This window comes from Vanessa cardui, chromosome 27, assembly GCF_905220365.1.
Source record: "Vanessa cardui chromosome 27, ilVanCard2.1, whole genome shotgun sequence".
Classification (NCBI taxonomy): Eukaryota; Metazoa; Arthropoda; class Insecta; order Lepidoptera; family Nymphalidae; genus Vanessa; species Vanessa cardui.
Genome location: NC_061149.1, coordinates 1,364,431 through 1,381,687, shown reverse-complemented (window position 1 = coordinate 1,381,687; position 17,257 = coordinate 1,364,431). Strand labels below are relative to the sequence as shown.

The 17,257-nt window shown below is 38.9% G+C and overlaps 1 protein-coding gene across 2 annotated transcripts in view; it reads left to right on the top strand.

The window, feature by feature from the left end:
* LOC124541057 (adenosylhomocysteinase-like 1) overlaps positions 1 to 16,885 on the top strand; it is a 76,624-nt gene extending 59,739 nt beyond the window's left edge. Inside the window, exons 1-10 of one of the 2 annotated variants that reach the window (XM_047118865.1) lie at positions 395 to 655; positions 3,782 to 3,984; positions 6,767 to 6,905; positions 8,691 to 8,861; positions 10,017 to 10,149; positions 11,030 to 11,156; positions 12,130 to 12,207; positions 14,061 to 14,240; positions 15,116 to 15,283; positions 16,594 to 16,885. In XM_047118865.1, coding sequence (XP_046974821.1) covers positions 559 to 655; positions 3,782 to 3,984; positions 6,767 to 6,905; positions 8,691 to 8,861; positions 10,017 to 10,149; positions 11,030 to 11,156; positions 12,130 to 12,207; positions 14,061 to 14,240; positions 15,116 to 15,283; positions 16,594 to 16,752 — 1,455 coding nt within the window. In that variant the 5' untranslated portion in view covers positions 395 to 558 and the 3' untranslated portion in view covers positions 16,753 to 16,885. Of the gene's footprint in view, positions 1 to 394; positions 656 to 3,781; positions 3,985 to 6,766; positions 6,906 to 8,690; positions 8,862 to 10,016; positions 10,150 to 11,029; positions 11,157 to 12,129; positions 12,208 to 14,060; positions 14,241 to 15,115; positions 15,284 to 16,593 lie in introns of those variants that run through there. The other variant, XM_047118864.1, reaches the window with a different exon arrangement.
* Positions 16,886 to 17,257: the final 372 nt, after the last annotated feature.

The following is a 17,257-nucleotide window of genomic DNA, read 5'->3' as shown; positions in this document are numbered from 1 at the left end:
GAAATCGTCTATCACGTTGACTCTTAAATTGGAATTCCTCTGTATTGTACATAATGTACCAATTACGTTTAAAAAGCGGTAGAGTAGAATTACATACAATTTTTGGTTGTTACTTCATGCTTAGAGTTTGTTATCTTAGGGTGCACAACCACTGTTCGAAAACGTCTTCTAGTTGAACTTATAGTGGATTTACGCTTTTGGAGCGTAAAATTTTCCAAGTGTAGCGGTTAGCGCTCCAAGTAGTGTCTTTGAATACAAAGCGTAGTGCAGTGTGTTCAAGTAAGCCCCCATTAGACAGTGATATTTGGGTATATTGTCGTGCGAATTTACTGTATACTCACCTGATAATTTGTGATATATTCTTCTGATGTATATTTTAAAATATATAGCAACTAACTATATAACCTATGACAAGAAGTTTTAAGAAGAAAATAGTGCGCAAATCTTGGTACATGTGACCAATATAAAATCGAAAAGAAAACATTGTGTTAGTTAATTTTGTCCATAAATTTTTCTTCTCAAAGAAGTTTCACTTCAAATTCTGGAGAAGAATTCTAAATGCCGTCTACTGGTATATTGAAACACCCAATGGAACCGGAGATAAGCGCCTCGCTGAAGAAACGACACTCTATCATATCTGGGAGAAGTGATTTTTGTAAGTTGAAGGTTTTGATGTTAGTTATTTTTTTATGATATAGGTAAACGGACGTGACAAATGAGCCATCTGATGTAAATGGTCACCACCGCCCATAGACAATAGAAAGAAATATTTAGCATTCCTTAATATCGCCAATGTGCCACCAACTTTGAGAACTAATATGTTATGTCTCATTTGCATACTGGCTCACTCACCCATCAAACCGGATCACAACAATTATACGTACCGCTGTTGGCGGTAGAATATCTGATAAGTAGGTGCTTCCTACGAAGATGGGTTAGCACAAAGCTTTATATTTTTACTACAAAACTCTAGATGGTTCCTCATTCGTCAAAATTGTCCATAAAATGCGTTCCATTTTGTAATAAGTATGCAGTAAATAAATCTTAATATTATCTTAATATACAGCAAGTAATTGTGTAAAAAACAATTAAATTAAAGTAATTTTTCCAGTGTTGGGCAAGTCACAGATTTGAACCTCAAGTCAACATGCATTTATTCACACGTTTTTTAACGAACACTTTTGGGTTTCTACTTTTTCATCACCTCCAATCAAGAAATATAAATTCAGTAGTGGATCTGAACCCGCTATGTTCTGTTAATATTCGCGTTATTCAATTAATAGTCTAATGTTTCGACCTTCGATGAAAATGTGTGCAATATTTACATTGAACAATATTATTATTGGCTCGCTAAATATATGAGTAAACAAAATAGTCGCTATAATAACACGCCATTCCTCTACTATTCAAAGAGCTTACATGGTACATTCAACGGGGTAAAGTTCTACTCACAAAATTATTTTATCCCTGATTGAAAACTATTTTTTAAAGAGTCGTATCGTACTCGATATAACTTAGTAGAATATCCCCAGTCAAACCTCAATATTGACTGTATATCGTTGTTTTGGAATAGCAATGAGTTGGGCCAGCGTTGGGGTAGAAAAGTTCTCGAATTATCACCGAAAGGAAAATCTACAATTTGGTGGTGGTGAGGGTCGCAGGACTGCAGGCTTACCGGATGCAATTGGCACAAGATCAACTTTGTGGAGATCTTTGGGCCCTTTGTTCAGTAGTGGATGTCTTCCGACTGAAATGATGATGATAATGATGACTTTAAGTCCTTATTTTCATAATGTGTTTTATATAATTGATCACGTAGTTGTCGGTTAAGGAAAACTTAGTGAGGATAAGATATAAGAAGAATTAGTGTGATTAACCGAACGTCTTGCGTCAAGCTGTCAGATGACTTTTAAAGTCATTAATTTTTTGGCGGGAGGCAGCGCAAAATACGGCCATTCTATTAATGTTATACTGTTTTTGTAACAATATTAGCAAACCCGAAATTAATTAAAGTATTTTATTAATAAATATTCTGTTAATTAAAATAATTTTGTTCTATTAATAATATATATAATCATAAAACTAATTTAAACAAAATACAGTCAAGAACCTTTTTTTCAAGTCGTTTAAAAACGTCGTGGTTGAAACCCAAAACCTTATCCATTACAAGAAGTCTTCCCGCACCTTGCTTAGCCATTTGTAAGTCCTATTTTCGATAAAATACACTTTATGGTAAAATAATCCAGCATTTGGACGTTGTTTTTGCGACGTAAATTAAGTTAGCGCCTTGTTATGTCAACCTGATTCAATTAATTCACGGCTACGTTGACATTGTTATCAGATGCGGCAATATTTTCTTCTCTCCGAAATATCTGGTATCAATATGGTCGAACAAACAATATTTGATCCTGAACCATGAGTTATTTGCAATATTATTTGTGTAAAACTATAAAACATATATAATGTTGATCCCTAAATTAATAAGGATAGAGTTCGTCTTAAAATTTTGCTTCTACTGATACTACAGCTGGGCCATCTCTACTCTCGCCATCTCGAATCGAGATGGCCCAGTGGTTAGAACGCGTGCATCTTAACCGATGATTGCGGTTTCAAACCCAGGCAAGCACCGCTGATTCATGTGTTTAATTTGTCTAAATAATACATCTCGTGTTCAGCGGTGAAGGGAAACATCGTGAGGAAATATACATGTGACAAATTTCATAGAAATTCTGCCACATGTGTATTCCACCAACACGCATTGGAACAGCGTGGTGGAATATGTTCCAAACCTTCTCCTCAAAGGGAGAGGAGCCCTTTAGCACAGCAGTGGGAATTTACAGGCTGTTGTTGTTGTTGTTACTACAGGCACAAGGGACATAACATCTTAGTTACCCTATGATAAGGGTGCATCGGCAATGAGAGGAATGGTTGATATTTCTAAAGATGCCAACGTCTATGGCGGTGTTAACCACTCGCTACCAGGTGTCCCATTTACCAGTCCACTTAACTATATTCCAATAAGATATATGGAAGAAGATAATTCAAAGTAATACTGATGGGTTGGGAATTATTCCACCATGTTGATACATGGTTGAAGGGATACATATAAGACAAACATGTAAATATGGAGCATATTTACATGTTTGTCTTAGGTTACGATGCTTTCGTTCATCAATATGAATTATAAACACAAATTAAACAATGTATGCCTTATTGATTTAGTGGTTAGATACAAGGCAATATCAACTAGAATTTCAAGGAGGGCTGATGAAACTGTTATTGGGTTTTTGTTGCAAAATTCTCAGCACGAAGTTAAAAATTTGGAAGTGTGGACTATCCCGTATCACAGAGATGTGCTCCTGTGCCCGACCTGTTTTTGGTCGTGTCGGATTTGCCGCCCGGTGCCGGTGCTGGTTACCAGAGTTGGGGAATAAAGAGCACATGTTTTTGCGCAAATACTTTTGTAATAAATAAATACATAAGTTATATAATATTACCCACATAAATAGCTAGTATCCTTTGAGATTGCTAACCGTTGCCAAAATCGTACAGGAGGACGTCATCATAAATAACCAGTTGTATGTTAGTGAATCTTGGGTTAGAATCCAAGTCTTTAGTTGGACGTGTAGTTACCCATTGGGATATCTCAGCTGATTCATAACCATAGTGTAAATTTATTGCCAAATATCACGAATAACTTGTTCATTCGAAATCATATGAAAATTGGCAAAGTTGCAAGGCAACACAACTATACCAGCTATTTATATTTAGCCTTTTTCAGGGTCATCCTCTGATGAAGATGAAGGTGTCCAGCCCCACGAGAAAGCCATAGCCGCTGGCCAACCAAATCCACCATACTGTGTTCGCAATGTGGAACAGCACGCCTTCGGGAGGAGAGAGATACAGATAGCTGAGCAGGAGATGCCCGGCATCATGGCCTTGAGGGCCAGAGCCAAGGATGATAAACCGTTAAAAGATGCTAAGGTAAGACTTGACAATATTTTTTATGTAAGTAATGTTATTTATCAGAATAATCTTCATCCATAAGAGCATATGTGAAGTCATATTATATTGTTGGATTAAATGTATAGTTTTATTTTATACTAGCAATACTGATACTAAATATACTAAAGAATTTGTTTATTTACGACATCACATTAGAAACTTCTAAAATTATCAGCGTTTCTTTACTATATCGTCCATGTGTTATATACAAAAACCTTCCTCTCGAATCACTCTATCTATTAAAAAAAAACCGCATCAAAATCCGTTGCGTAATTTTAAAGATTTAAGGATACATAGGGACAGACAGCGGTAAGCGACTTTGTTTTATACTATGTGATGATAGTTATTGTTTATTGAATTTAATGAGCCGGATTAATGTCTGTACCACTTAAAGGTGTTACGAATTAAATTTAATCGCTATCATTGAAACGAAACAATACGGACGAGATAATCCAATTTTCATATTGGTAGTCGGACTGACAAAGGGGCCTCTTCATGTATTCAACACTGCCGGTCTTCATGGGTACTGTAAGAAATATGAATGATGCCTCACATCACTAATACGCCATGTTGGGAGCTAAAATGCAGCGTGGTGGAATATGTTCCAAACCTTCACCTCAAAAGGGAGAGGCTTTAGCCCAGCAGGGAAAAATCTACAGGCTGTTTGTCGTTGTTGCTACACGATAGGCCTTAATAAATAATAAATAAATATGAGACAACATCACATACATTACTCTGATCTCAATGTAAGTAGCTAAATAACTTGTGTTATGGAAAATCTGAAGTAACGACGGTACCACAAACACCCAGACAAAATACAACATAGAAAACTAATGATAATCTACATCGACTCAGCCGGGAATCGAACCCAGGACCTCGGAGTGGCGTACCCATGAAAACCGGTGTAAACACCACTCGACCACGGAGGTCGTCGGCCTTAGTATTTTACAGCGTATTTATACCCAATATCGTCAATAAAGTTCCCGTATTTTGACCACTGGACTATCAATTACAATACAATGTATTTGCACAGCATCGTTACGTAACAAATCGCATAGCCATTCCGTATACACTGGTAACCTAAATAATCGAAGCGCTCGGGTTACAGCGATGATTAACGGTGGCCGATGTCCAAGAATTGATAAATCTGGTGTATTAATTAAGCTTCCCCAATTCTTGATATTGTGCATGCAGTTTTTTCCAAAGCTTTCAGACACAATTACTAAGATGGTACACTTTATGTCTTTTCAAAATCAACATTAAAATATACTTTATTCGAGTAGGCTTTTACAAGCATTATATTAAGTGAAAATACCACCAGTTCGGAAGGTATTTCGATTCTATCGAGAAGACAACAACAACAGCCTGTAAATTCCCACTGCTGGGCTAAAGGCGTCCTCTCCCTTTGAGGAGAAGGTTTTGGAACATATTCCACCACGCTGTTCCAATGCGGGTTGGTGGAATACACATGTGGCAGAATTTCTATGAAATTTTTCACACGCAGGTTTCCTCATGATGTTTTCCTTCACCGCTGAGCACGAGATAAATTATAAAGACAAATTAAGCACATGAATCAGCGATGCTTGCCTGGATTTGAATCCGCAATCATCGGTTAAGATGTACGCGTTCTAACCACTGGGCCATCACGACTCATCTGAGTCGAGATGGCCGAGAAGAACCGGCGAGAAAATCAGGAGTTACTCTTTTTCAACATTTAATATAAAGTGATGTTAGTCAGATAACTTGGTAATTCTTTTAGTTTCGTTTTGAATACAAAATCTTTAGTAAACTTTGTATGATTTTCGTTTATTTAATGGTACCAGATATACGTATATTAACTATTTATGTAGAGCCGAGATGGCTCGGTGGTAAGATCGCGAATATCTTAGCAAGAACCATTGAATTTCCATGTGCTTAATTTTTTATTATAATTCATCTCGAGCTTGTGAAGCATCGTGAAGAAACTTTTATGTGTCTGTGTGTCAAATTTCAAAGAAATTCTGCCAAGTGTAAATCTACCAACTCTCACTAGAGCAGCTTGGTGTGACATGCTCCTAACCTTCTCTAAGACTATTTACAGACTGCTAGTATTACATTATTTATTTATTTATTTATTTATGTATCAACAGAGTATACAGATAATTATATAAATGAAAAATGTGTACATAGGGATAACTTATCTCTAACAAGAGATGTCTTCCAGAAACCCTGAATCTAGTGGAGATTATTTGTAATACATATTTATGGTGTAGGTACAATATCAATTAGTTTTATATTATAAAATTCAAGTAGACTTAAAGATAAATATTATATTACACACTATCCTTATATATTATCCTTGGTGGTCTTGGTATGGATCCTGAAATCTTCGGCTAAGTTTTTTTTTTATGGTATAGGTTGGCGGACGAGCATATGGGCGACCTGATGGTAAGTGCTCACCATCACCCATAGACAATGACGCTGTAAGAAATATTAACTATTCCTTACATCGTCAATGCGCCACCAACCTTGGGAACTAAGATGTTATGTCCCTTGTGCTTGTAGTTGCACTGTATGTGGCTCACTCACCCTTCAGACCGGAACACAACAATACTGAGTACTGTAATTTGGCGGTAGAATAACTGATGAGTGGGTACCTACCCAGACGGGCTTGCACAAAGCCCTACCACCAAGTTAAATTTATTTGTTCCATCTTTCTAAACTTCACAATCACCGTGAAAAGATGTTCCATCTCGATATAGTTCGATAATTCTCTCCTCAGATCGTAGGCTGCACTCACATCAACGCTCAAACAGCTGTCCTCATAGAAACGCTAGCGGCATTAGGCGCTACCGTTCGCTGGGCGGCCTGCAACATATACAGCACTCAGAACGAAGTCGCCGCCGCTTTAGCACATGCAGGTAATCTTGATACTTTTGTCTAATCGTTTCGTAACAGCTCATGAGGTACTAGTTTCCTATGTCACGTTTGACAAGGAATTTTTTTGTGTTTTTTTTCTTTTTTTTTATAGGTTGGCGGACGAGCATATGGGCCACCTGATGGTAAGTGCTCACCATCACCCATAGACAATGACGCTGTAAGAAAATTTAACTATTCCTTGCATCGCCAATGCGCCACCAACCTTGGGAACTAAGATGCTATGTCCCTTAGTTACACAACAAACAGAAACACAACAATACTGAGTACTGTATTTGGCGGTACAGACGGGCTTGCACAAAGCGCTACCACCAAGTAAAAAATTATCTTTATTTTGAAACGCAATTTAGGTTTAAGAGTACAAAGGGTTATGTTAAGAGTTCATAAGGGCTAACATACATGACCCTGAAACCTGTTGATTACCATAGCGCTGGTTAAGAAGCGGGTTTGTATATGTCATAGAAATGTTTTTGTATCATTTACTACTATTATCTATATCTATACTGATGTTAATAAAGCGTCAATAGCGCAATGGTTTACGGGCCGCCTAGATATGTAAAAGTCGCAGATTCGATCCTGACCTCTTGGGCTCTTGTCGTATCCACTCCTAACACAAGAGATAAGCTTATAAGGAGGGGAGATATTTGTAATTTCTCAATTAAATTGGGGCATTGTTATTTATTATTTTATAAAAAAAGTAACTCTGTCTGTTACGCTCACACGCCTAAATCATTGAACCGATTTTGATAATGATGAAATTGTGTGCGAAGCAAGATGGAGCCTCAAGAAAGGACATTCTTACATTCGGAATTTTGCCTCTGGCGAAAACTACTACGCCGTAAAGCTCAGGACCTGAAAGGGCAGTGTCTAGAGTACGTGATTCTTGATTGATGCTGCTTGTTTAATTCGGGTATTGAGAATAAATGTGTACAATGTTTTGTTGTTGATTTTAGTCCAGCTCGTGCTTGAGCTTGAAGAAAAACTGAAGAAAATCTGCTTATTTTATTATATTATGTTCTCCATGTATGTATGTATGTATTTGGTACTGTTTGTCGCCTGCCGCTTCGTTCGCGTTTTATGGGTTTGGTCGTCATGTGTTAGGCAAAAAAGTAGCCTTGCTTTCATACCATATTTCATCAAATTCGGTTCAGCGGTTTGGTAGAGAAATAGTGACATACAGACAGAGTTATTTTTACATTTATATCGTTAGAATAGATTCACCATGTATATTCATATTTATGTTTATTTCTCAACCGCATTGAGGCAGCGTGTTGGAATAAGAATTAAACCAGTTTCAATAGTGGGATACTTACTTACTTCCATAGTAAATATAAATATTATATAAATATTAGACAACATCACATACATTACTCTGATCCCAATGTAGGTAGCTGAAGCACTTGTGTTATGCAAATCAGAAGTAACGACGGTACAAACACCCAGACCCAAGATAACATAGAAAACTAATGGTAATCTACATCGACTCGGCCGGGAATCAAACCCGGGACTTCAGCGTGGTGTACCCATGAAAACCGGTGTACACACCACTCGACCACAGAGGTCGTCAAAGTATAATCCGTTCACAGTATCACCTCTCACTAAGCAGTCCGACATGTGCTAGGTGTGTCTTTAGTGTAATTTCAGTAGTTCGGGATGGCCAAAATAATATTGGGGTAGTATTTGATTATTGACGATTCAAAAACGCTTCATTGTGAAGTTTACTTGAATAAAATTGATTTGATTTGATTTGATTTATTATCGTTTTACAGGCTTTGCAATATTCGCGTGGCGCGGTGAGAGCGAGGAGGCGTTCTGGTGGTGCATCGACCAGTGCAGCACGCCCACGGCCGCCTGGCAGCCGAACATGATCCTCGACGACGGCGGAGACGCCACGCATCTGATGCTCAAGAAACACGCCACAGCCTTCAAGCAAATTAAAGGTGACACTGAAAAAGAAACCTATTTATAAAGTATTAATTGTCAAATTTAAAAATATCTGATTATTATATTATATTATTCTTTGTATTTGAAAAAAGAATAAGTACTGAGTTTCTTGGTTCTTCTTAGTAGAATCTAAATTCCGAACTCGTCGTAGCTCAACTTAATATAGTTAGTAAAACGACGATTTAAAAGTTCTTGCAAATGAGTACTTGAATAATGTTTTGATTTCATGCATTAGTTCATTGTGATATCATCGGATATACCAAGTTAAGTTTACAAAAAACATCTCCATCTCTGGATACCCGAAACCCAGGTTTAATTTTAAACTATTTAATAACTTTTAAGCCAAAAATTTGTCCATCTTAGGGAGATGCACAAAAAGCCTTATCGCTAAAACAGCGATCTCTTTAAAACAACCTTAAAGGTTAACCTTAAACAGATATAGAACGAGTGGGGTGTACAGTCAGAGTAAAAAACCCTTCGTCAATTTTCAAATTCATTCCTTTATCAAGTCTTATACTCTTAGTGCCTTTTGAATCTAAACGTCAAATCACTGCGACGCAATATGTCACTCTCGATCGGTAAAGCAGAATATCGCTCATACTGGGCACGCGAAAATAGATCTTAAGGTGACGAACTAAAATAATATCGCCTGAAACTCAGTTCCAAATAAACCCATAACAGGCTATTTTACTGGACATTTTATTAATATAAAAGGTAGAGGTTGGGTAGAGGTTAATATTTATTTATATTAAGGAACCCAGTAAAAGCTATTTTTTTATTTCTAGTATGTACTAGAAATATGTATTTTTCGAAAAATATCAAATTAAAAATTCCCTATTTAAATAGCACGCGAAAACGCTACTTGGACAATATGGCGCTGCAATGGGGTCGGTGACGTCACTTGCCTGTATTTTAATCTGTGGTACATACAGGCAAGCAAGGTTAACAAGCAAACGACTTCATCATACGCCCGGCCAATCAGAAGCGTCTTGTGTCACGTGACAAACGTTTCAAAAAATGCATTTTTGAATTAATTATGTCTTATTTTCAACTGTCGTTAATAAATAACCATTTTTAAACTCAATATTTAGTGATTACAATAATTGACACTATATTTTTCGCATTGTCAAATAGCCTATCGATATTTCCAGGTATCGTTGAGGAGAGCGTGACGGGTGTCCACAGGCTGTACCAGCTCAGCAAGGCTGGCAAGCTCTGCGTGCCCGCGATGAACGTCAACGATTCAGTTACCAAGACCAAGTTCGACAACCTCTACTCGTGTCGGTGAGTGGATATGGGGACCCTGGGTCGAAGGTGGCCATGACACAAACTGTCACCTGAATAGGTGAACAGGCAAGTGGGCCTCCTGATTTAAATAAAACTAGTTATAACGGATTTGAATCGCGTATATTAATTATTTTGGACATCCCGACGTTTCGAGCACTTTACAGCGTTCGTGGTCACGGGTAGACTAAGGTGGCATTTGTCTATTTGAGGAACAAAGAAATATTATTTACAACTACCGCCAACGATTTCTCAATTGGTATCTTGAGTAAAGATACAGTCAGTGCCTTCTGCGTGCAACCGGAACGTTACTCAAGATACCAATTGAGAAATCGTTGGCGGTAGTTGTAAATAATATTTCTTTGTTCCTCAAATAGACAAATGCCACCTTAGTCTACACGTGACCAGGAACGCTGTAAAGTGCTCGAAACGTCGGGATGTTAAAAATAATTAATATACGCGATTCAAATCCGTTATAACTAGTTTTATTTAAATGTGTAATAATCGCGAAAATTTAAGACAACACTATGGGCCTCCTGATGGTAAGCCATCGTCCATAGACGTTGCCTCCATTAGTATTATTTAGTAACGAATAATTTGTTTCACGATTGGGGGGGGGGGGGGGGGGTTATGAGGTACTGGAAGAAATTTATATATAAATGATATACTTCATACATCAGTAGGCCATATTTGTCCACTGCTGGACTTAGACCTCTCCAAATGCACGCCACTGTGGTCTATATATACTTCATATCACTCCATAATGTAGCTTGCTAAAATATCATTAGTACCGGAGATTACCCCCTACATATTACCCCATACAAACGATTTTTATTTTCTTGATAGTTTATAATAAATAGCATTTTTTTGTATGTTACAGGGAGAGCATTATAGACGCTTTGAAACGCAGTACGGACCTCATGTTCGGCGGGAAGCAGGCGGTCGTGTGCGGATACGGGGAGGTCGGGAAGGGATGCTGTCAGGCGCTCAAGGCTTTGGGATGCGTTGTGAGTAAAAGTAAAGCAAAGTAAAGTAAAGTAACGGCCTGTAAATTACCCACTGCTGGGCTAAAGGCTTCTCCCATTAAGGAGAGGGTTTGGAACATATTCTACCACGCTGTTCCAGTGCGGGTTGGTGGAATGCACATGTGGCAGAATTTCGATGAAATTATACACATGCAGGTTTCCTCACGATGTTTTCCTTCACCGCCGAGCACGAGATGAATTATAAACAAAAATTAAGCACATATATATAGTGGTGCTTGCCTGGGTTTAAACTCGAAATCATCAATTAAGATGCACGTGTTCTAACCACTAGGCAATGTCGGATCGCGTTGTGAGTACTCAATCGAAATAAAAAACAAAACATATTTTATTCAAGTAGGCTTTTATATGGGATATCAACGGTAACTCTACTATATTGAAGATTAAGTATAGGATACACATAAGGATACAAGGTCAAAGGTTACTGTTAAATAGGATATCGTTTGAATACAGATACCCTTAGATCATGACCATTATTAAAAAGCCAAAAATTAACACCTACTTTGGAAATGGTACCTTAAAAGGTTTGGTGTTTTTTTTATGGTATAGGTTGGTGGACGAGCAGATGGGCCACCTGATGGTCACCATCACCCATAGACAATGACGCTGTAAGAAATATTAACGATTCCTTACATCGTCAATGCGCCACCATCCTTGGGAACTAAGATGTTATGTACGTTGTGCCTGTAGTTACACTGTATGTGGCTCACTCACCCTTCAGACCGGAACACAACAATACTGAGTACTGTTGCTTGGCAGTAGAATACCTGATGAGTGGGTGGGTACCTACCCAGACGGGCTTGCACAAAGCCCTACCACCAAGTAAGGTGTATTCCTTATAATGTTAAGTTTGTGGTCAGTTTTGTCCACTCACCATCAGTGGTCAATTTGTTTGTCTGTCCGTGTCAATGATTTCAATGTTTTTTTTCGTTTCCAGGTGTATGTCACAGAAATAGACCCGATATGCGCGCTGCAGGCGGCCATGGATGGATTCAGAGTTGTCAAGTTGAATGAGGTAATTATCATGTTTTATCCGTTCCGGGATGGCATATGACTCCACTCCACCTGATGGTAAGTGGGAGTGGAGTCCAAACGCGAAGATTCAAATCAAATCAAAATAAATTTTATTCTAGTAGGCTTTTACAAGCACTTTTGAATCGTCATTTAACAATTAAGTGAAGCTACCACCGGTTCGGAAAGTAGATTCTACCGAGAAGAACCGGCAAGAAACTCAGTAGTTACTCTTTTTAACATTTAAAAAATACAACGTCATGTTAATTAAATAAAATTATTTCAATTAATATATCCTGCTTGTAAGTCAACAGGTATTAACTCCACGATTTTTTATCATCTACAAAATCTTGTATCGAATAATATGCTTATTCTATCAATGTATTTTTTACAAACGATTTGAATTTACTAAACGGCAAAGTTAAAAATGTCTGCGGAATTTTATTATAGAAACGGATACCTTGCCCCAAGAAGGATTTATTGACTTTGCGGAGTCGGAAACTTAGCGTTATAAGCTTATCCTTACTTCTAGTGCATATTATATTTTTAGAACCAGAAGTAGGAAGTAGGTTAACCTCTAAAACAATTATCTTTAATTTAAAATAACAATCAATCTACCACAAAAGAAAAACATTTAGTCTACAGCACAAATAACCATCAATAATCACATTACACCGTAATAATTATAATTGCCAATTCTCAATGTGTCAACTACGAATCTCCCGCCTTTTTTTTTTTAAAGGGAAGTTGTGTGACTTGACGCTGATGTTGCTTTTTTATTCCAACTATATATATATATATATATATATATATATATATATATTAAGAGCTAAGATGGCCCAGTGGTTAGAACGCGTGCATCTTAACCGATGATTGCGGGTTCAAACCCAGGCAAGCACCAATTTATATATGTGCTTATTTTGTGTTATAATTCATCTCGAGTTCGGCGGTGAAGGAAAACATCGTGAGGAAACCTGCAGTTGTCTAATTTTATAGAAATTCTGCCACATGTGCATTCCACCAACCCGCATTGGAACAGCGTGGTGTAATATGTTCCGAGCCCTCTCCTTAATGGAAGAGGAGGCCTTATCTCAGCAGTGGGAAATTTACAGGCTGTTACTTTACTTTTCTTTACTATATATTTATGTATATCGGAGCACCATATATAGCATATAGTAATCCTGCATTAGTGGGCACGTATCTTCCTTCGATTTTGACATGATATAGTACCTCAAGCAAAATAAAATATCTCGAAGCACTTGGATCCAAATTAAGTTTATTTTGAATACCACAATTGGATCAGGTATAGATAGCGCTTCTCGAATAAATACGTCCGTTCGGGGTCAGTTTCCCAATCAGAGTGAGCTCCCTCCCGACGGCCGCATCCAAGCGTGACTCGGTGTGACGTCACCCTTGCGTTCGATTGGCGGCATTGTCCTACCCGCCTTCTGTCGGACTCGATTCTCCGACATATAATAATAATAAATATGGAATAACATCACATACATTACTCGTAGCTAAAGCACTTGTGTTATGGAAATCAGAAGTAACGACGGTACCACAAACACCCAGACCCAAGACAACATAGAAAACTAATGGTAATCTACATCGACTGACGACTCGGCCGGGAATCGAACCCGGGACCTCAGAGTGACGTACCCATGAAAACCGGTGTACACACCACTCGAGCACGGAGCTCGTCGTCGATTGTAAAATGGCGATTCAAAAGTGCTTACAAAAGCCTACTTGAATAAAGTTTATTTTGATTTTGATTTTGAGCCATCGCTGCCGCCGATATATATATATATATGTATATATATATATATATATATATATATATGAAATGTTACGTTTCAGGTAATAAGGCAAGTGGACATAGTAATAACGGCGACGGGCAACAAGGGCGTGGTGACGCGCGAGCACATGGAGCGCATGAAGAACGGCTGCGTGGTGTGCAACATGGGCCACAGCAACACCGAGGTCGACGTGCACGCGCTGCGCACGCCCGACCTGCTGTGGGAGCGCGTGCGCAGCCAGGTGCGCACTGCCCACTGCTGGGCTAAACATTCCCACTCTGTCTCGCCCTCTGCGGAGAACGTTTGGGACTTTACACCACGCGTCGGTGGAATACTGATGAAATTAAACACATGCAGGTTTCCTCCAGTGGTGAAGGATAACATCGTGAGAAAACTTTTTTTTCTTGATGGAAAAACGCTTTACGCGCTTCCCCCACGTGATGGAAAGTGGGGGGTTACAGCCCTGGATGGTGAGTGCACCTTAGTACGCTGGGCTTACCCACTAAAAAACCAGTACCCTCTCCGTCTTTCTGCGGGCGCCACGGGATCGCTTACGCATCACCCTGACGATCATGAGAAAACCTGCTTGTGTTAAATTTCAACGAAATTGTGCTAAACCTATATCCTCTAATGCGGGTTCATTGGTGGAACATGCTCCAAGCCTTGTGGCAGGCCGCTAATGTCAGAGTCGAATTTAAAGGTGTGGAGGCCCCGGGGCCACAAAGCAGTGAGGGCCCTAGACAAACAGAAGCGTGAACACCCTAATAATTATATTATTATGAATTAATTCTTTTTTTTTATGTTCATTCAGTAAGCTATCAATTGTTTCGTATTTGTATCGGTAACTTTTAAAATATTAAATAGTAACATTATTATAATTTGACTATATCTCAGTATTTGTTAACTTGCTGAAAACTGTGGCCCCCTCTCATGTGGAGGCCCCCTCTCATGTGGAGGCCCCCTCTCATGTGGAGGCCCCCCTCTCATGTGGAGGCCCCCCTCTCATGTGGAGGCCCCCCTCTCATGTGGAGGCCCCCTCTCATGTGGAGGCCCCAGGGCAGCTGCCCCGGTTGCCCTCCCCTGGCTAATGTGTTGGTGTGTGGCGGGCGGTGGCAGGTGGACCACATAATCTGGGCCAACGGCAAGCGCATCGTCCTGCTGGCGGAGGGGCGGCTGGCCAACCTGTGCTGCTCGTCGCTGCCGTCGTTCGTGGTGTCGGTGACGGCCGCCACGCAGGCGCTGGCGCTCATCGAGCTCTACAACGCGCCGCCCCACCGCTACAAGGTACCACCACGTATATTTAAAAAAAAAGAACATGACAATTTTCAGTGAGCGTTTTTAAGTAATAATAATAATAAATACTTTTTATTGTACACCAATAATAAAAACAAGGCAAATGGGTAACATGTTGAGTAGATGTACAAAGGCGGTCTTATCGCTACGGTAGCAATTTCTTCCAGACAACCTTTGGGCATAGGACTGAAAAAATAAATGGAAGTACATAATTTTACTTATTTTTACACACAAATTTTGCTAATTATTTGCTAAACATTGGTGGTAGGGCTTTGTGCAAGCCCGCCTGGGTAGGTACCACCCACTCATCAGTTATTCTACCGCCAAATAACAGTACTCAGTATTGTTGTGTTCCGGTTTGAAGGGTGAGTGAGCCAGTGTAACTACAGCCACAAGGGACATAACATCTTAGTTCCCAAGGTTGGTGGCACATTGACGGTGTAAGGAATAGTTAATATTTCTTCCAGCGTCATTGTCTATGGGCGATGGTGACCACTTACCGTCAGGTGGCCCATATGCTCGTCCGCCAACCTATACCATAAAAAAAAAATACATTTTAAAAAAAAAGTAGTAAGTACATTTTACGTATACATTTAAATAAAACGACATTAACATTTTCATTGAGCGTGTTTTTAAGGACATTTTAATTCGTTCATGTTCGAATACGAATGTCCCGCCAGTGTCCTTTCTGGTGATTTTATTTCGATTGATTTTTAAATAATTTCCTTTTTTTTTAACTAAAATAATCTGCAGGCCAAGTTTGATAAAGATTTTTTTTAGCTTTTGAGACATTTTTGAGGAAAATGAAATAAAATTTTTTGATTGATATAAATTCGTTTTCCGTATCGCATTTTTAAATTTGGGCCGATAATTATTACTCAAATATCGACAAATATCCAGTGTTTAATCGTTTTTATAAAACAAAAAAAATATAGAATTAAAATTTAATTGACACTTTTTTTTAAATAAATTTTTGAAGTTGCATTTTTGACAATTTTTGAAAAAAGCTAAGAAACGTGATAACTCAAAAATGGTTCACTTTTGGATTATGCATATGGGGGTTAAAATTATTGCAAATAGTCACCCCTATCACCTAACGGATATACGTCGAGCTACCAATAACCCTGTATATATATTTTTTTTCAGCCATGTTTTCTACGTCATACTGACGTCACCATGTACGATAAAATAACCTAATCAATCTTTTTGACGCCTACGCCAAACTGACGTCCGTGTATAAGATAAAAAAAACCTAATCAATCTTTTTGACGCTTACTATATAATTACTGGAATTATTCCAGGCGGACGTATACCTCTTACCGAAGAAAATGGACGAGTACGTAGCGAGCTTGCACTTACCGACATTCGACGCGCACCTCACCGAACTGACCGACGAGCAGGCCAAATACCTCGGCCTCAACAAGGTGGGGCCCTTCAAGCCCAACTACTACAGGTATTAGGGCAGACAGACTGCCTGGATCGCTTCAGCTTCTAGGGTACAAATTAAGTGTCGAAAGTAAAGATAATGTTGTCTTAAATTTACACATTGAAATAAAACTATAGTCGTTTCGAGCACTCTACAGCGTTCGTGGTCACGGGCTTTGTGCAAGCCCGTCTGGGTAGGTACCACCCACTCATCAGTTATTCTACCGCCAAACAACAGTACTCAGTATTGTTGTGTTCCGGTCTGAAGGGTGAGTGAGCCAGTGTAACTACAGGCACAAGGGACATAACATCTTAGTTCCCAAGGTTGGTGGCACATTGACGGTGTAAGGAATAGTTAATAATTCTTACAGCGTTAATGTCTATGGGCGATGGTGACCACTTACCATCAGGTGGCCCATATGCTCGTCCGCCAACCTATACCATAAAAAAAAACTACACTCAGTCACACTACACTTACACACACACACACAGCCAAAAATAATTGATATACGCGATTCAAATCCGTTGTAACTATAGTCT